We start from the raw sequence: 21,334 nt of genomic DNA, 5'->3' as shown, positions 1-21,334 counted from the left end.
GCCCAGTGTGAAACCTACAGCCACATCATCAACTTGCTGTAGCAAATTCAAAAAGAATTGGGGGAGTGTACACATATCAACAAAGAGAAACGAAACTTTGATGTGCAAGACGTGGTGCTTGGGCTCCAGGCAAGATTGAGGCTATTGCAGTGATTCTGGATCCTACAGCTGGCTCTCCCTGGCTCATAGTTAGATCCGGCAACATCTAATCTAGCCTATCTTCAAAAGAAGCCAAATCATACCTGCAATTTGTCTCTCTTCCTCCAAGGGATGTTAAAAGTCTAGATTCAGCCAAAGGACTCTGTGGTTCAGGTGAAAAAGGCCATAAATATAAAGCACTATTGTAGGGCATCTTGGACTAGAACCCAGATAATGCCAGATGACTGTGGGCAAAGAACCATACCCAGGAGTCAAAATATAGCCGTTTCAACTTAGTTTTAGCATTCTAAATCAGGAGGGCACTCAGAGCAAAATCCTACCAGAATATCAGAAAATGGTGATAAATAAACTTATAAAAGACAATTCATAAAAAAAAAATTAATCCCATTCTTATGAGCTTAAAAGGGCTAGCCAGTGTCTGGGCATTGACATTTTAGCAGTTCCGACAAGGCCAAGGATCTCAGGGAAAGGACTATTTCAATTAACGAACAGTCTAGCTGAGGTGCCCCGGCAGTCTGGAAAGGAAAGCACAGAGCACATAAACCACAATGGAAGCCAAAGCAGCAGGTCTTCCAAACACAGATTCAGATTCCTGTGTCTTTAAGACCAGACCCTCATAAATGCATTGCTTCTGCTGGACACCATGCTCTAAATAAACAGACTCTTCTGGCCGACACACAACTTCCTGTAGGGTTCTGGTGGGTAAAGCTTGAAAAGGCTGCCAAATCCAATGACCAGCAACTTTTGAGCTGACTTAGAAAACAAGCTACAAAGACTTGAGTCCAGAGTAAACAAAGGAAAAAGCCACATTAAACAGGGAACAAATTACTATACAGGCAGGGATATTTAAAGTGCTCACTGAGCAAAAAAAAAGTCAAGTTATTAGGTATCTAACAATACAGAGTAGAGTAAAACGCCCTTTCAATTGGAGGAATCAAGGTTAATTAATTCCAGCAGTGGTAAGAATTGGCTAGGAATCAGCCCCCTACATCAGGAGGACAGATCATTCTGGATGGCCCAACTTCAAACCCAGCTCAGATCAAATGAGCTAACCAAAGGAGCAGCGTGGAGTCAAAAACCATTTATAGCTTTTTATCCAACTGAGGAAAAGTACTAATTAGTTTACTAGCAGACGACTAAAATACGTAAGAGTAAAGAAAAATGTAACAAAAACTCAGAAATGGGCTGGGGAAAGAGTGACACACAGATCTGCAGAATTTGGAGTAAACTGTAGTACCATGAAACTTAATTAGGAAAAAATAAATCAAAGCAGTAATACAAAAGGGAGGCGACCTGCTCAGCCAGAGCAGTTAGGAGGGGCCTGAGGAGGAAGCATCAAGTCCAGCGATATAATGCAAACCAAATAATGGTACGCTGTGGAAAAGGGGAGTAGTTTAAGACGACTTACAGTGATACTTTAAATAACATCCTCGGCACCATGCAAGGATCCAACATGCACAAGGCAAAACAGGTTCAAGACTTGGTTCCTGCTTGTAAGAAGTCCACTCACTAGCTGTGTGTGCAAGATTAACACTCATGATTCAGCAGCAAATATGTAAGAAAACATACACGGCCATGCATCGTTTAACAACGGGGATGCATTCTGAGAAATGTGTCAATTTCAATGTTGTGCGAACATCACAGAGCGTACTTACACAAACCCAGATGGCATAGCCTACTACACATCTAGGCTACATGCTACTAATCTTATGCAACCACCATTGTATATGTGGTCAATCAGTGACCAAAACCCATTCTAGGGAGGCGCAGACTGTAGCAGGGAGAAGGAGAGGACTCAGAACAACATTTAGAAAAGAGGAAGGTGGAGGAAGGTAAAGGAATCAGGAAAGGGTTTGTTGAAGAGTTAAGACTGACTTACGCATGGGCTTCTAACATGGCAAGGATTGAGTTAAGAAAGAAGTTCAGGTGGAATTACGAAAAAGGGTGTGGGGCAATGAATCAGCTGACAGGTCAAGGGTGGAGGCTCAGGAACCTGCACTTAAACATCTCCAAGGGATTCAGATGCAGGGGTTTCACATATCACACACACTTGGAAAAACACTGACCCACAGGATTAAGTCCAAATCCTTACTCCTGCAGCCTTTCCAATCTCATCCTCCACTTCTGGGCCCCAGCCCACCCCACCATTACCCCCTAACCTTTGTTCCAGGGGTTGGCAAGTTTTTTTCTGCAAATGACCAGATTATAAATATTTTAGGCTTTGCAGACCATGCAGGTCTCTGTCATACTACTCTACTCTGTCACTATAGTGAGAAAGCAGCCACAGACAATTTATAAATGAATGGGTGGGGCTATGTTCCAATAAAACTTTATTTACAAAAACAGGCATCAGCGTGATGAATGGATAAACAAAATGTGGTATAGCCATACAATGAGATGCTATTCAGGAATATAAGGAAATGAAATAATTAATGCATGCTACAACATGGATGAACCTCAAATGCACTATGCTAAGTGAAAGAAGACAGTCACGAAAGTCACATATATTGTATGATTCCATTTATGGAAAATGTCCAGAATAGGCAAATCTATAAAGAAGAAAGTAGCTTAGTGGTTGCCTAGAACAGGGGATGCAGGCACGGGGAATGGGGCGTGACTGCTAATGGGTACAAAGTTTCCTTTTGAGGTGCTGAAAATGTTCTAAAATTAGATTGTGGTGATGGTTGTATAACTCAATAAATATATTAAAAATCATTGACTGGTATACTCCAAACAGAACTTTACAATATGTAAATTATATACATATAAAAATAGGCAGCAGGCAGGATTTGGCCTAAAGGCCATAGTTTGCCACTCCTTGATCTGTACACTAGCCACACCGTGTACATGGAAGAACTTTCCTCCACACGTGATTTCTGCTCTTCCCTCCGTATATGTTGAGGCCTCCCTTCTCGTCTGCCCAGCAACTTCTACTTGACTTTTCAAGCCTCAACATCAAACGCTCTCTTCTGGGAATCCTTCCCTCACCTGCAGGTAGAATTACCACTCTCTTTGTTGGGCTCCTGCAAAACTTTATTAATTTTACAACAAATAATGGTCATATTATTTGCCACATTGTATTAAACTTATCGTCCCTCGACCTCCAGTAAGTGCTGAAGACATAAAGATGAATAAGAATCTAGCAGAGTGTCTACCTAGCACAGAGTAGGTTCTCAATGAATAACTCATTGAATGAGTCTGTAAATTAATGAACAAATTAATGAATTATGGGAGTATTACTTAGAGAAAACTGGTTTTAAGAAGTGGTCCAGGGGGCTGGCCCCGTGGCCAAGTGGTTAAGTTCATGTGCTCCACTTTGGCAGCCCAGGGTTTCACCGGTTCGGATCCTGGGCACGGACATGGCACTGCTCATCAAGCCATGCTGAGGTGGCATGCCACATGCCACAACTAGAAGGACCCACAACTAAAAATATACAGCTATGTACCAGGCAGCTTTGTGGAGAAAAAGGAAAAATAAAATCTTAAAAAAAAAAAAAAGAAGAAGAAGTGGTCCACAAGGTAGCCTGAAAGAATCAGGGCCTAAAGCTGAAGATGCTAGTCCCAGAAGACTGCTGAAGGAAGCTGCAGGGTAAGTGGAGAGGAACACAGAAATTCAAGAGAAATTGCATAGGAAATGTCAATAAAACTTGGTGACTGGCCAAATAGAGGGTTTGAAGGGAATGGTTCCAAGATGGTTCAAAAGTCCCAAGACAGTAGCAGTGACATTGATGGGTCAAGGAACTTGGATTGATAAACCAGCACTGGAGTAAGAAGACGGGCTTAGGAAGGTTCTTACATTCAACTTTAGAGATAATAAAAAGAGCAGCCATTTGATTGTTTCCTGTGTGCCAGGCACACATGCCAGCCCTAAGCACCATAGAAACATCTCTCCATCCACAGCGAACCTCTAAATAACTGCTACTGTCATCTCCCTTTTACAGAGGAGGAAACCGAGGCTCAGAGAATTAAGTAACCCAACCAGAGACACACACTTGGGAAGCGACAGAGCTGAGACGACTCCTCTATTTGACACCAGACAGAACCACATTGATAGGCACTCCTCCAGAGCCACCTCAAGGGGCCGGCCCAATGGTGTAGCAGTTAAATTTGCACACTCTGCTTCAGCGGCCCAGGGTTTGCTGGTTCGGATCCCTGGCACAGACCTACACACTGTTTATCAAGCCATGCTGTGGCAGGCACCCCACATACAAAATAGAGGATGATGGGCACGGACGTTAGCTCAGGGCTAATCTTCCTCAAAAAAATATAAATAAATAAAAAAGCAGAGCCATCTGGGGCCCCTGGGAGCTTGAGGTAGGACCCAAGAGGTGGGGCACTATAGAGAGCTGACAGGAGCACCACGTGAGAAGGCTGGAGAGAGTTCTGTTGAGTCACTGGCATGCAGCTGACAACCCACATCCTCCAAGCAGACAAGTCACCTCAGGGAGAGTAGACAGGGAAAAACAGAGGGCCCAGGACCATACTTCAGTCAAGAACGCTGGAGAAGGAAAGAAGAGCAGCTGGGAAAGAAACAGAAACAGATGGAAAGATAGAAGAACCAGGGTGAGGTAAAATTTCTGAAACCCAGAGAGAAAGCCAGAAAATGGGGTGCTTAACCAACCTTGAAGGAGCTGAGGAGGAGTATAGGTGGGGAAAGGTGGTATGGTAGAAGGACCTCTGCAAGAGAATCAGGGTCCCTGGGTTCCAGTCCAGCACTGACACCAATTTCTTGTTTGACAGTGACTAAGCCATCACTTCACTCCCTGGCCCTGGTCTCCTCCGTAAGGGGGTTAGGACTAGACTGTCTCCAGGGCACCTCTCCAGTCCCAGCATCCCATGAATTGGTCCAAGAGGACATCATCAGTGACTCCCCAGAGATAAGCTCAGGAGAGCTGAAGTCAGGCTGCAGAGAGAGAAGACAAGGCAGGACACACAGACGTTCACTCACTCAAGAAGTGAGACGGAAAAGGAAAAGAGAAATAGGAGGGTGCCGAGAGGCGGTCAGCAGGACCAAGTTCATACATGGCCTCTTCACTGGGGGAGAAAGAATCACAAAATAATTAAACATGTATCTAATTTTCACAGAAATATTTAGAAGACACAGTAGGGGAAATGATTGAAATTAATACTTCTGCAGAATTTAAATATTTAAATGAGATATGAGCAGTAAATTTCCTTTTATTCTCAAACAAAATGTCAACATAGCAGATAAGCAATGGAAATGAGGAAGTACAAGTTGAATATTTGGATACTCCACACACACACAAACCGGGCATCTGCCCAAGTGGCACATCTGGGTCTCAGATTTGTAGACCTGCTCCTTACTTTGGTCTATTGCTTTTTTAAATACTCTCCAAAAAGTTCTAAGAGCAAAGAGTCACGTTTTCAAATGTGGAAGCTGCTCTTGTAGAATCATTTTCTAACAACATTTTCAGGAAATTATACAATTTTTTAAAAGTCAAGAGACGTTCCCATGGCAACCATAGTACGGCTCAGGGTTGTAACCCTAACTTCCATAGAGACAATCTCCGCACTGGTTGGAAAATGCTGCTGCTGGACAAATTTTAGAAGGGGTCAAGGGCAGTCTCTTCTCCACGGAGCCTGGGGAAGAGGCAGCAACAAGAGGCTTTTTCAGTCTGTCAGCTCTCAACCAGCACAGAAAATAACCCGGTTGTTACCTCATGCTAAACTGGCAGAGTCCAACCGGGCTGAATCCCTCTGGTGGGGCAGGGGGCCCGCTTTCCTAGGGCAATTTTACAGCATCTGAACAGTGCCATGATAAATGACAGGGCTTAGGTGATGTGGCCAGCCAGCGTCTTGGTAGGAATGTTGTAACTTTTTTGCTGAGCTTATATCCTGATTTGTTTGCTAATCTCTGGTGTTTACTATTATTGCTCTGATTTCTGCTTTCACTTTTTCTAAAATTCCCAGACTGGGTTTTTGGAGAAATCTTCTTTGAGAGTTAGCTGTAGTTTCAGATTGCATATCTTGCCCCAACATGTTAGAAACCATCCTTGACTAGTTTGGTCAGTTGTACCTGGCCTGTGCTGTCCTCTGTTGAGACAGCAGCCGGAGCTCTAGCTGCTTTGCTGTTCCCAACCCTGCTCCTCTGTCCAGTCCTGGCCTGGCACCTTCACACTGCCCAGTGGGGTGTCATCATTTAAAGTGCACTGAATATCTTCAAGTGAAGGGGCAACTCATTTTAAATGAGGTGAGTGTCCCATTCATTTAGACTCTCCAATCCTATGTAAGAGTCAGATTCAGTTGTCTCTCAAGTTAATGAAATTTCCACAGCAAAGCTCAAATGAATGAGGGGAAGAAGGGGGGAGAGGGAAAGGAGGAGGAAGAGGAGATGAGAGGGAGATGGGGAGAGGGAGAAAAGGGAGGAGAGAAGGAGAGAGGGAAAGAGAAAGAGAAAGAGATGAATGCCCTTTGAGAAGTGAGACCCTTGTTGTCAGTCTAACTTTCTGATTTATCTGCTGTAGGTCTCCAAGAAAATGGCCAGTTCCAAGGTCGTCTTACCTGTCAGGCTGGGGTGCTTTCCAAAGCAACCTCCATTTAAACAAACACCGGGCACTGTTTATACATGGAATGTATTTATTTAGTAACTGAATTTCACCAACATACAGTGTCTGTGGGTAAGAGGTTTACTTTGACACGTGCTTAGCACGTACTACACATTAAGACGTCTCACACACAGCCCTGAGTTTGTTTTGGGGTTTTTTCTTGCATATACACAGGACTAGCATTGGGAAGTCATTCATGAAAAACAGCAGAGGAAAAAATGCCCCAGATAGAGAAGGAATGTAGCTAGTGTGCTGGTTTCCTTTTGATATTTCTGCTCTCACATATGCACTCTCCAAAAAGCAAGTGTTGAAATTGTGTATGAGTTTTTCTAGCAGCAGTGGGGCAAAGGTAAAATACAAACCCACTCTCCCACACCTGCACTGCTCTGTCTGTATTTTAATAACTGAGGGGGGGGGGGGGGGAAGAAAGTGCCATTGTGGAAATGGCAAAGATTACACATAGATAGGTAGGTAAGTAGGAAGGTAGTAGGGATCCCCAAAATGTTTAATCCCTGAACTGCCAAACTCCTCAAAATAAGCAAAAATGATGTCAAATCACATGCCCAAGTCCACACACTGAAGCTCTTGCATTTCATTCCTAGCAGGAAGTCCCTTAATGCGTGTGCTCTCCCTTATCACGCAGTTCAAGCAAGCTTGGTTACAAGATGTCGTGGGTCACAAGCAGAGGGCAGGTGAGCTGCTTTTGTGAAGGCAGCTGAAAGGCTCCTGGGGGGTCTGTCTGGGGAATGAGCAACTAGGAACAGCAGATGAGCGGGGGGGGGGGGGGGGGGGGGGGGGGGGGGGGGGGCATTCAGCGTGAGGATTAACAGCGCAGAGAGTTCAAGGCTCCTGAGCTCAGATCTGCCTCTGATAACTGCTGACCTTTGATATGATAATCTCCTAAACCAGAAAGGAAGAAAGAGACCTGCCACACACAGACCAACCCTCCTGCGGCCCCAAAGCCGCCAGGATGCAAACGAAGAAGGGAATGAAGAGGGACTCCGAGGAGGACAAGAAAGAGTTATCCCAAGCCTGTGCAGGGAACCCAAACCCTGAGACCTGCTGGTTCGCCTAACAGCTAGATTGGTTAGCAGGTTTTGTAGCCAGAAACAAGGTAAGAGCTAAAAGTAAAGGAGAAATGGAGTGGAAGTGGACAGTAGAGTCTAACTAACCCTGCTCAGCATCGAGCTCCACAACCCAGGATCTGTTGTAGAACCTCCCTAGCCCCGTCCCTTTCTGGCTGACAGTGACGACAGGCAGAGATAACACAGGTGGGCTGGCCACTATTATTACTCTTACTGTTATTTGGGGGATAAGGGAGCTGTTAAGAGGCAAGCAGAACAGTGAGCATTTTAGATGTGTTCACTTCTTTCCTTTCCTCCCAACTGCAGTCTTTCTTGCTTTCAAAAAAACCCAGGAGGGGCCGGCCTGGTCGTGTAGTGGTTAAGTTCATGCACTCTGCTTCGGCAGTCCCAGGTTCGCAGGTTCGGATCCCTGATCTGAAGATCTAGCACCGCTCATCAAGCCATGCTGTGGCAGCATCCTTCATAAAATGGAGGAAGACTGGCACAGATGTTAGCTCAGTGACAATCTTCTTCAAGCAAAAAGAGGAAGCTTGGCAACAGATGGTAACTCAGCAACATCTTCCTCACAAAAAAAAAAATCAGGAAAGGTCCAACTTTATGCCATAGTCCTCAGAGAAGGTAAAAAATAAAAGTGACTTGGAGTCACATGTGTGATTAATCACACATCCCATTTGGCCCTGCCTGCCAAGAAACTCGAAGCCAAATTTCACACTCAGAGATACCAACCACATTAACCCATACAACCAAGTGACTACCCTTTTCTTTTTTCTCTCGTCTTCATTTTGCATTTCTGCTTACAAGGTTGGTGTGTCTATTGTTGTAAGCCCACCCCAAATCCTTTTTTGTAATGAGGCAGAGAATAAGCAAATACATAAAAGTTTGGAAGGTTCTGAGCTTTCTGACTGGTGAAGCTACGAAACCTGGCCCCTTTCCCATGACAATGGAGCCTCCCAGATCCCCACTCCACCCCTAGAGCCAGGGGCTGGCACATGCATTAACATTTGCTCCTTTAACGTCAAAACAAACACACAAATTTAAACGACCATATCTTTTATACACATATGTAATGCTAACAAGGGGCCTACCCTCAGCAACTTTTCATAATAAGCAAGGAATCAGACAGGTTGGAAATAGAAAAGACACACTGCCACATAAAAGCAGGTCACAATAAAAATTAGATGACAGGAAACAACATTGTTGCCATTCCAGCAACTAATGAAAGTCTGTTACTGTAAACAAGCCTCTCGTGGCACTATAACCCTTCTAACCCTTCTCAGGAATCAGGAAACACCCTGATGGGACCAAACTCTAACGGGGGAGGAGGGCGGTGGGGGTGGGGGTGGGACGACATTGTACTTTGAGGTCAAAGGGCACAAGGAGCTGGTTTTCATAGGATGCAAACGATGACACTAGTCCCTGCTTATTCTAAAAGACAAAGCTGAGCTCTCAGGGCTGTTTACCCTCTTCTGCCCTCCTCTGTCGCCAGTGTGTCTTTTTCCAGTTTCCTGTTCGCTTCCAGGGCTGTTGTTTCTAAAACCAATGATTACAAATGAGAGGTGTGGTCTCAGATGAAAAATATAACTATAGGTCTGTGCTGTCCTGATGAGAACCCAGCAGGGAGGCCAATGGCAAAACAGTGCTTTCCTACAGAGGGCTTTGTACACATTATTGTAACAAGTGTGTTTCTGATACAAATTCTCTGCTAGCCTATAAAATTGTTTATCTAACTTAAGTGTAACTGTTTCCCCAAATCTTGTCAAACTGCTGCGGTTATTACTTCCAGGTGTAGGCTCTGTCACCTCCTCCACACAGGAAAAACAGCAGCCTCTCCTCCACTGAAGAACCCTAAGGCGCCCCGGAGGTAGGAATTTAGCAAAATGTTGAGAAGGGATGATTTATAATAGATGTTAATGCTGATCCTGCACCAATGACACGCCAAGGGGAAATAGGGTTGATTTAGTAATTCCGTCACATTTAAGGAGGACATCATGAAAAACAACCACCTCAGTGATCAGAGTTAAAGTCAATTATGGCTTGGAGCCAGTATGGCATTCTTTTTGCTAATTTATAAGCAACATCATTTATCATTTCATCTTGAAAAATATTTGCCTTTAATACTCAGTAAAGACACGCACAAAGGCTGCCTCTGGTCCTCCCACTACTACCCTAAAAATACATCAGCTGTGATTTTTAGCAGAGACCATATAATAGCATATCTATAAAAAGCCAGTTATCCATCGAGAATAACAAAGAGTTGGGTGAGTTTAGGTTGGAGGAGGAAGTGATCTTGGTAAAAAAAGTGAATACAGTTAAGATAAACTTTATGGGCTAATTAGAACATTGGCAGGTCGATTTATGGTTTTTTAAACAGCTTTGCCAAAATAAAATTCATATACCATAAAATTCACACACTTAAAGTACAATTCGATGGTTGTTAGTGTATTCACATTTATTGATATTTATTAATGATGTTTAGTATATTCATATTCAATTACGGAACCATCACAATTTTAGAACTCTTCTGTTCCCCCAAAAGAAACCCTGTATATATTAGCAATCCACTCCCATTTCTCTCTTTGTCCTTCAGCCCTAAGCAACCATAAATTTAGTTTGTCTCTATACATTTATCTATTCTGGACATTTCATAGAAATGGACTCATACAATACGTAGTCTTTTGTGTCTATCTTCTCTCACTTAGCATAATGTTTTCAAGGTTCATCTGTGTTACTGCAAATATCAGTACTTCCGTCCTTTTTATTGCTGAATAACACTCCATTGTGTGGATATACCACATTTTATTTATCCATTCATCAGATGATGGACGTTCAGCTTGTTTCCACTTTTCAACTATTATGAATAATGCTGTCATGAGGATTCATGGACAAGTTTTTGTGCGGACGCATGTTTTCATTTCTCTTGGGTATATACTTGGGAGTAGAACTGCTGGGTCACACAGTTCAAATGATTTTTTAAAAACTGTTTGCACAACTGCAGTAATGCATCTCCACAGTCATCTCTGCAGAACGTGAGAGATCGTATTTCTCCACCCCCATCTGACCACCCTTCAACGAACTCTCTCTCATTCTCTCTGTCATGGCCCTGCTGCTCGGTCGTCACCCTCTACACTCACTCTGAATACATAAAGCAGCCCGAGGTCTATTCCGCGAGAGCGTTCAGAGCCGGACAGAATTCTCAAAGATCACTTATCCCAACATCTTCTTTTCAAACAGGATAGCACTACAACCATCTATTCTTAAAAGTTCCCAAAGAAGGCAAGAAGGCAATTTCCCTCAGTTGCCTAGTCTCAGAAATATCTTCAAATCACTAACCCAAAATCATACATATACTATACAAATACCGAAGGGAGAAGAATAACGTTCAGGTTTTTAAACAAGTTTTAGAGACGATCCCCTACAGGCCTCCTTTCTTTATTTCCTCACTGAACACACTATGTCCCTTGATGCCAGCCAATCTGATGTATCTTCAGCACTGCCGTGTCCTAAAACGAATTCCATTTTGAACTAACATAGTAAAGACAAGTGTGGGAGACAGCTCTGCTGCCATTCCTTGAGGCATTTTTCTTTTGCTTCAATAGTCTTATTTGAACCTATTGTCAGAGTCAAAAACAGTACTGCACAATTTAACATCCAGAATTTTCTGCTGTTGCTGCTTCTGCAATAGCTCAGACTTTCTTTTCTTTCTCGGTTCCTCTGAGAGAAGCATATATAAAATGAGTAATTATTGCTGCTAAAGAATTGCTGGAGTCAGCAATGCTTCATAGGAACTGCATTTCCTCCTCCCCGCCCTTCCCTCCCACCACAAAGTCTCCCCCATAAGTCAAGAATTAAAGATGTATTACTGGGATAAAGAAATCGGACCTGAAATATGTGGTGCGGCTCCAATGGCAAGCAACCAAGGGTACTAACAATAATTTCCAATATAGCTGGAAAAGTTAGATGATTTGTTTTTGAAATGAGCCAACTCTGCACACTTTCATGAGATTAAAATCAGTTTGCTTTTCCTTCTGGACACCTCGCCTCTCCGATTCCTACTCCCACAAAAAGGCAGCGTGGTTGAGGCACATAAACAAACGGTTCTGGAAATTAACTTTCTTGACCAGAAGAAAGCTCAAAGATAAATTCTACTCTGCATTCATTTTCCCACACTTCACTGTGACCAGAATTTATTGTGGTTTCTCTTTCCCTGGAGAGATAATACCTGAGTGATAACATTTCTGACACACAGAAGCTTAAAAACAGAACGAATGATAACTGTGTGTTATCGTAAATGAAGTATGATGACAATCTGCCCACAATCTAGGTCATTTCTGAGCCACAGGAAAGCGGAGGCCATTTCTCTCTTAAGGTGATGACTCTGGGCAAGTGAGTTGTCTCTACACCTGTCCATTACCTGTAAGATGAGGATATGAGAGGCCTTCATAGGGGAAACGCATGAGTGCTTCAAACAGTGCTGAGGACAGAGTAAACACTGAGTCACTATGAGCCTGGCTCACTATCATCACCACTAAGATCACCACCATCTTCGAGAAGCTGCCTGGATAGCATAAGGCGCTCCCTCCAGGACTTTTCATGTAAGTACAAAGTACTGCCATCTTTATTCCAGTGTTCCCATTTCCCCTGACTCATCCTGCAGGAGCAATGGGTTCATAAGACAAAGCAAAGAAAGAAGACAGACAGGGCAGAGGAAGAGATGAGAAAGACATTTTATAGTTACAGAGAAAGGGCACCTTATTTTGTTTTTCACAGCCATGTTTGAAAGATGAAATTCTTAAGAACATTCCTTCCACTATGGGGGGCTAGGAAAGTTGAAAAGCTGAGAAATCTCTAGAGAGAGAAGTTCTAGAGTTGGCCAGTCCAGAGAGTAATGCATAATTTGAAATCCTTCTCTCTTCTTCATGTCCTCCTCCCCTCTTATGTTCATACGTGAGCATCCTTGTTAAACCCAGAATAGAAGAAAAGGACTCTCCCTGCAGAAAAGTGCCTTTACAAACTAAGTGGGGCAATGGGTAGACAGCTAGCACCTGTGCCTACCTCTCTCTGTGGCTGGCCGGGCCCCGGGTCGGCGGCACGGAGGTTCAGGACATGCACCTCCTGCGGCAGCCCTGTCGTGCCTCTGCTGGCGCAGCCCGACAAGACGGTGAAGCTCTCCATCAGGGCCTGGACCGGATGGGAGGCGTTGACAGGCGACAGCTCACACTGGGTGCTGGGCTCTGGACCTGCAGAGGCAATCACAAACATGAACCCCTCAGAAACGGCAATTAATTGTGCCACAATTAAATTAATTGTTCTGGATGATCAACCCACTAGAATAATCTTTCAAGGTAAGTTGTTTCCAGAACTAAATGGCAAAAAAAAGCTAGCCTCTTCTTCTAAAATCCCAATCTCTTAAATTCCTTTTGGATGATTTTGATGTGTATTTGATTATTTAAATTCCCTTTTAGACATACAAGTCATGAATGTATTCCTCTGGATGGAGGAAATCTCCCATTTGACATTTGTGTTCAATTCTTTCTTCCTCTTTTTAGAAGAAAACCAGAGATAAATGGAACAAATTGCCTAAAGACCCAATAATATTATGCATAAATAATATTAAACATCTAAAATTGCACCCAAAGAAGTATAAGATGTAGTCCCTACCTTTCAAGCACTTCCCCTTCTTAGGGAAAGCAAACCAAAATTTAAAACAATACAGAGCAAGATAGAATGCGTGGAGGCAACTGGAGCCAGAGTTGTACAGCAAAGTTTGAGCCAGAGGTCAAAAAATCCTCCCAAGAGAGGTAGGTAGGATATGAGCAGAACCTAAACAGAAAACCTAAAGAGAAAAAGTATAACCCTGGTCATACTTGACTCCTGCTTCCTCTTCCTCTTTCCTCTGATCAATCAGACCTTAAATCCTAAATCCGTCCATTCCTGCCCATCTTTACTTGCTGTAGCTCAGTGTCTCTGTCCCTAGACACTTCTTCCTAAAAGAAACTTCAGGTCTCAAGCTCTCCCAGCCACCTTCCATACAAGCATTGTCCTTCTAAGCCAGGGGTGCACAACTGAACGGTTAATCCAAATGCCAGACCTGCCCTTCCCATCTATGCAAGCATGTCCTGTCCCTCGAGAACTGCTGGCCTTGTGAATAAAGCCTGAGCACCTTAATCTGGCACACAAGGCCTTTCTTGATCTAGCCCCTTCCCGTCTCTCCAGCCTCACCCCGCCCCACTCCAGCAACACCAATTGGCTTAAAGGTCTCCACACAGATCATGATGTTTCTCAACTGCAGGTCTTTATTCACACTTGTTCCTTTTACCCTCTTGTGCTCCAACTCCACCTCCACAGCAAACATCACAAACTGAGGGAAGTACTCTTCCTCCGTCCTCGCACAATTTCTCTGCCTGTCTCTGCTGTTTCATTTCCCATACGGGAACCACCAGTGTATACATCTGTCTTCACCCGTCCAGTATGACCTCTCGATGACTGTGGGTTACGCATCTTTGCAGCCTCAGCACCCATCACTGTGCCTAGCTCAAAAAGTATTTGTTAAATGAATCACTGAGCTTAAAAAAAAAAAAAAAACTGCCCAGTCTCTGACCAGTGATTAGGGTACCATTCTGGTGACTTAGATTTGGCTCTAAGGAACTAATATGGGAAACAGCTTGCTATGGTGATGTGAGGTGCAACCCCACTACATTTCAGCCTCATTTCACATGGCTGGATTGACAGAGGGACATCCAGAAGGAGGAACCTCTAATACTTAAACCTCCCACACCTCTGTGAGCTTGGTGTTGTCCCCACTCGATAGCTGGGGAGACAGGGGCTTGAACATATAGCACCCACTACACCACAACCTTCCAAATGGAACCCACTAAAAAGCCTGGACGCACTCAAGTTAGTTCTTCCTGACTTCTACATAATACAGATACTCTCCGGGATTCCAGTTCTGGTCTGAAACGCAAACACAGTTCACAACAGGCAGTCCTGCACCCCCACTGCTATACCATAAGCAGACACCCTGCCTGGTGTGCCAAGTCTATTTCAGAACTCACGGAAATTATCTAGGCTGATAAGAGCTATCTGGTCTGAAACGAAGTATGTCCCTTCTCAAATAATCACTGCTGCCCTCTGTGCTGCTGTACTGTGGCCAGCTGACTTCTGAGGAAGAAGTAGTAAAGGGAGACGTCATGGCAGCAAAGGCAGGCGGTACTGAACGCCCGCGTCCCTGACGTCCCCGGCATCCGGCAAACAGTATAAGCAGATGCTCCCCTCCCGCCCTCACCAGCCGTAGTAGGGCCTTTGGTGTACTTTATGTTCCAGAGCTCCATATAAAGATTCCTACTCCAGCACAGTTCTGGGGTCACTATCCACACCGCAAACCCTTCTGAACTGGTTTCAGTGCCTCCTGTCACGAATTTGCCATTATCACAAATTAAGCACAAAATGAAAATACTTTTCAGTTGCGTTTTTGTATGTATGTGCCAAGTTCCAACCCAAAACACATTTGCAAAAAGGCTTGCCATCTGCCTGACTTGCCCTCCTCCTTCCAATGCCACCATCCCCCACCAGGGTTTTCCTTAAATCACCACACTGCCCATCTCCACACTAGGGTGGGAGCAAAAATTCCCTGGAAACAAATCAGAGGATAAAGCGTTACCCAAAGAGGGGGCACCAGAGGGGACGCCCCCAGTGCTGAGGATGAGCCCTCCTCACCTTCGAGTCTACGTTCTCTGCCCTGCCACAGCCCAGGACAGGGCAGACCCCCACTTTATGGGCTGCAGCTCCAGCCATGAGTTATACAAGTCATTCCAAGGTCAAAGGAAAGAGAAAGCAATGCACAGGGCGCTCTCTGATCAAGTGACAGGATAGCTGCTCTCTACAGACACCCACGGCGCTCCATTTTTAAACACACTCAGTATAGGGGATCCCTGACCATCGGACACACTGAGTAGTATTTGGATTTGGAGGTTCCTTGTTGAATTTTTTTTCCTCCAAGTTTAAAAAAGAAAAAAGTTACAACATATGATTAAGCTTATCCTTATGCCTTTAGTCCAAAAAAGAAATCAGGAATTATCTACTCCCATCCCCAAGGGTATATAAGAAATGGTGAGTTCAACAGTTCAACACACAATGTCAGTCTGCTGCAGGAAAAAATAATAAAATAAGTTGCTGTCATTTATTAAGTGCTCACTGTGGGCCGGGCAGTGCTGGGTGCCGTGTATCCTTCCAACACCACTATAAGGAGGTGGTATTGTCCTCATTTTAAAGAAAAGGAAAATAAGCTCAATGAACTTAAGAAACTGTTCCAAGATTGCTCCAATCACCCAAAACCCTGGACTTGAACTTGCCTCCAGGGCCAACATCTCTGTATGGTAAAATTTTTCACTAAAAAATGTTGGGCCCAGATGGGTTCACTGGTGAAGTCTACAAACATTTAAGGAATAAATTATACCACTTCTCTACAATCGCTTTCAGAAGACAGACGCAGAGGGAATACTTCCTAACCCATTCTATGAGGCCAGCATGACCCTACTACCAAAATCGGACAAAGAAAATACAAGAAAAGAAAACTACACACCAATATCTCTCATGAACATAAATGCAAAAATCCTCAACAAAATATTAGAAAATCAAATCCAATAATGTATAAAAAGAGTTACACCCACGACCAAGTGGGATTATCCCAGGTATGCAAGATGCATTCGATATTCAAAAATCAATTAATGCAATCCATCACATCAACAGGCTAAAGAAGAAAAACCACATGATCATATCAGTAGATGCAGAAAAAAGCATTTGACAAAATCTAACAGTCAATCATGATTAAAAAAAACCTCTCAGCAAACTAGGAATAGATGAGAACTTCCTCAATCAGATAAAGAACATGTACAAAAACCCTACAGCTAACATCATACTTATTGATGAGAAACTAGAAATATTCTCACTAAGATCAGTTCCAAAGCAAGGATATCCCCTCTCACCACTCCTTTTCAACATTATACTGGAAGTCCCAGCTAATGCTTACAGATAGGGATAGCCATGTGACCACATTTTGGCTAATAAGATACAACTAGAAGTGATATCTATGCAATTTCCAGGAAGTTTCTTATGAAGGGAAGGAGATGTGTTCTTCTGCCCTTTCCTCCTTTCTGTTGGCTGGAATATACATGTGATGGGTAGAACCAGAGCAGCCATCTTGGGCCATAAGATGGAAGCAACATGCTGAGTGGAGCAAAGCAATAAGACAGAGTTGCCTTGGTCCTTGATGAACCTGGACCTGTTGGATCAGCTCTGGGCTGCTTATTTTATATGAAACACATGTATACTTTTCTCTAATTCAAGACTATATCATTTTTGGTTTTCTGACACTTGCAGCTTAACCTACCTCAGTTAACATACTGGCTTTATTTTACTTCATCGAAAATGCCAACCTTCTTCCCACTGGAGCCTCCACATACAAGGTTTTCTCCACGAACACTTTCCCCACCCTTCCTGTTCCTCTCCCCTGCCTTGGTGTGGGAACTCCTACTCATTCTTCAGATCTCTCAAGGAAGCTTCTCTTACCTCTCCTACTACATTAGATACATAATTTTTGATACTCTCATGGTATTATTTTTCTTCACTGCACTTCATGTGGTTATATTTATATAATTAGCTGTGCAATTATTTGCTTAATGTCTGCACACACCCAAGACTGAAACCACCACGAAAGACCGGAACTCAGTCACTCCGTTTATTGTAGACCCCACAGCCCAGCATAATGTCTGGCACACAGTACACATTCAAATATCAATGAAGGAAGGGTGGTGGGAGGGGAGTGGGAACAGAACCATGAGGTGATCACACTCAAAGGATTTCATACCAATAGGAGAGACTATCCTAGAGTTCTTCCTTTCACTCTTTACCTAGTAGCCAAAGTTTCAATTTTGTATACTAAAGGGAAAAAAATCATGAGATAAAGGAGGTGGCATTTTTGGTTGCTACAAATCAAGTCCCAGTTGGGGCTTCCCCACCCTCAAATGTCACAGAAGGCAGGAAACACAAACCTGTTTTTGTCCTCGTCCTCTTGTCCCAAACACTCTTCTGGCAAGGCCCTTCTCTCCAGATGGCACAACAATCGCTGTCTCTCCCATCAGCACATCACGCGCCCAGTCTCATCCTGCCCTCCCGGGTCAGCCCAGGCCTTCCTGGCCCTCTCCCGCAGCCACAGCCCGCCTCCACGAACCTGTCTCCCATCCTTCCCCATTGGCCTCATAGTGGTTTCTTCTGCAGTCTGCCGGCACAACGCCAGGCCCATCTCCAGTCAGAAAAGCTTCCACCTGGGAACAGGGTGATCCACCCCACCCCACCCCACCCCGCCACTGCCCTGGCTCTCCCACACAGGCCTCAGGTAATCATGATTCTCACTTGACCACCATGGGGCCCAAGTGCAGCACCTCACAGCCACAAGGGCTAGGAAACCAGGAAAACATGCTCCGAAACCCTGTCTGACTCATCTGCTCACTTTTGTGGTGACCTGTGAGCTCTAGAGCTGCTAGTGTAGGCTCTCACTGACAGCCTCAGAAGGCTGGGAGTTTCTCTTGCGGCCTCTGCTGGAAACCCACAGCCCTTCCTTCCCTGAGCAATCTCTTCCCCACAATCAAGAAGCGACTGAGCAGCTACTCTGGGGATGACGCTACTCAGCACAGCAAAAGCTACTCTGCCCCAGAAAGGATCAACCAGGGCACAAAGGATATGGAAAGAAATGCTGGCAGAAAGCAACAGTGTCATAAACACACACTCCTCTTTAGCTCCTGTTCACCTCGCACCCTGCTTTATAATTGAAAGGTATTTTAGAGATACTTTATTATCTGAAGCCTCACAGAAACTCAGTAAAGTGGACAGAATAGATACTATTTCTTCTATAAGTAAATTGTTGCAAGTTACAGAGCTTCCTGACAGTAACGCACACACAGGCGCACCTCCAGAGACATTCCTCACGGTAGCCTCCCATCTGGATATCTCCTTATTCCGGGCATCTAGGACATGCCCTGACCAGGATGCTTCCGGGGTAATTCCCAAAGAAGTCTAACTTTCCCTTGGTATCAAAGTGTGAGCTGGTTTATCCTTCTCCACTGGCCACTCAAGCAATCTGATCTCCTCAAAATCGAGCAGGTGCTATTTTGTTTGACCTGTCCTCTTTCCTCCCAACCTGAAGTCAGATTCTGTTTTTCCCCGCTCAGTACATCTTCCTCGGCTCCCAGGACAGACACACAGCCACTATTCACCCACAAAGTGCTACTCCTATTGACTACAAATATTTACTGACCTGAAGACAGCACAGATTCAAGTAAACCCTATAGTGAGAAACACTCCAGGTGGCCCAGACCAGGCGACCTCCTTCACAAATCAGAGCCCTCGGTTCAGCTGCTGGGCCCCTGGGACAACACAACACGGAAGCACATGGTGGTACCCTAGGCCTCCATCTCCTGTGATAAGCCACGGTTTAATTCCTCATGCCTACAGTTATCTGGCACCTTCTCTGGGCAACACACTCTGCACACATTGTTTAGAATACTCATAACACCACTGTAAAGACAGTGTTAAAACCCCCATTTTAGAGTGGTAGAAAATGGGGCTCAGAGAGGTTAAGTAACTTGCCAAAGGTCACACACCACCAGTAAGTGGCAGGGTGGGATTTGAACCTGGGTCTCCCAGACTCCAGGTCCAAGCTCTTCCCATGACAAGGCACTGCCTGCTTCTACCCTGCATTTTCCAGTCCTTCACCTCAGAACCTGGTGAATAGACTTATTGGCCAAGCATAAACATTAACTCAAGTCTGACAAAATAAAATAAAATAAACTGCTTGGTTCACACTTGCAACCTTTTGGTTGACTTAAAGACTTCATAAACTCAATGAGAAAGCACAAGCTCATTTCTCATTTTACTAAATGTCTTCTTCCTCTTTTTCACTAATGCTTGCTTATCTGCACACATGGGAAATGTTCCTAAGATCTGGCTATAACATCGATGTCTAAATTCCCAGTTCCACTTAAAGAAAAAATGCAAATGGACTCAGCCTTTCATTATGTCATTTAGCTACAACACGGCATTCCAAAATCTCAGTTACAGAACCCCCACGTCCACGCTGGCTGCAGGCCAACCCGAAGACTTGACAGAATGCAGACAAAGCATTGGGAACAGATGCATTTGCTGCACACATTTTAAATTTAATCTGTCCCAAAAGAAATTAATATCACACCTCATGCAACACGGAGTAAAATACTTGGGGTGGGGGGGGAGTTATTATTTGGGGGAAAGTATTGTAAGTAATTTTCACATTTAATAAATGCAATCCTCAAGCATTCTAAATACCAATGCATACCAAGTTGACACACACATCTGGTACCTATTCCACATAATTTCCAGCATGCTGATTCCCCATATCACCCAGGGTACTAATGAGGAGCGTGTGTTCAGCTGTAATAAAAGTGGTAAAGATGCGGAGGGAATCGAGGGGTAACATTATAGCCTGGGACCAAGACACTGCAGTGGGGAGATTTTATTCCAACAACACCATTGGCTAATAAGGGTTTCTGTTATTGTCCCACCGGGAATTCTGCAATGCTGTCAGCTGCGAAGAGAGAGAAACTCCCACAGATTGTTGGACTGGGCACTGCAGGATCTACTCTGCCCCTGAGCAGAAAATGCCTTCTACCCCCATGGGATGCAAGAATCTGTAAGAAGGGGCACCCAAGATATTTCTCAGCCAATGCCACAGTCTGGCTCTAATAGAGCTTTATGAGAGGGAATGTGACAAACACCAGGATATGATGCAAAAACAAAGCTCCAAGAAGAAAGACCTGGAAGGCCCTGAGCTCAAGAGCGCCTGCAGTGTACACAACATACGCTCATGTTTATACCATCTCAGATTACAACTCATTGGAGTTACAGCCCCTTGAGAAATGGAGCTGCAGAATGTACCACCACTAAAATCCAAAGGGGGCGCCTCTACCGAAGTCCCCACCTGGGTTTCTCAACAATAAAACTTGGCTCAAGGCTGAAGCTTATCCTTGGTTGGAAAAAGACAGGCAGAAGATGTATAGTGTCCTAAAACCTGTAATATGGATTTCTCAGGAAAAAACAGCCAGATTTTTCTATAGCACAACTCCTTAGGCATATCTTATCATCGTTTCTTTCATCTTCCAAATGAATCATCTAAATCCAAACCTTCCTCTTGACAAACCAACCCTCTTCCAAGAAGTCAACCGCCAACTTCTTGGGCCAAAAGCCAGTGCATATTTGTATACTGTTGTGTTGAAATCATGGTGCAACCACGTTGAAGAATTTCCTGTGTTCAAGCAGTGTTTTTAAATGTTCAAAAGGATCTAAATTCTCAAAGTGTTGGGAAGTGCCAAGCTATAAAGGGCACTCACTCTTCCATCTAAGCAAGATACAAGAAATACATAAGGTAACAAGACACACTATATAATCAAGAAGTATCAGAGGGATTTATGCAGCTCTGTGAGGAAGTGGTGCTGTTTC

At 44.1% G+C, this 21,334-nt stretch overlaps 1 protein-coding gene across 8 annotated transcripts in view; it reads right to left on the bottom strand.

Moving 5' to 3' along the window:
- The window catches only part of TGFBR3 (transforming growth factor beta receptor 3), a 187,383-nt gene that overhangs the window by 100,132 nt on the left and 65,917 nt on the right, over positions 1-21,334 (bottom strand). For all 8 annotated transcript variants that reach the window (XM_070267306.1, XM_023641670.2, XM_023641671.2 and 5 more), the window contains exon 3: positions 12,863-13,047. In XM_070267306.1, the coding sequence (XP_070123407.1) occupies positions 12,863-13,047 (185 nt within the window). The remainder of the gene's footprint in view (positions 1-12,862; positions 13,048-21,334) is intronic.

The sequence above is a fragment of the Equus caballus genome, chromosome 5 (genome assembly GCF_041296265.1).
Source record: "Equus caballus isolate H_3958 breed thoroughbred chromosome 5, TB-T2T, whole genome shotgun sequence".
Taxonomy (NCBI): domain Eukaryota; kingdom Metazoa; phylum Chordata; class Mammalia; order Perissodactyla; family Equidae; genus Equus; species Equus caballus.
The sequence above is the reverse complement of the archived record's forward strand: the minus strand, read 5'-3'. Positions and strand labels throughout refer to the sequence as shown.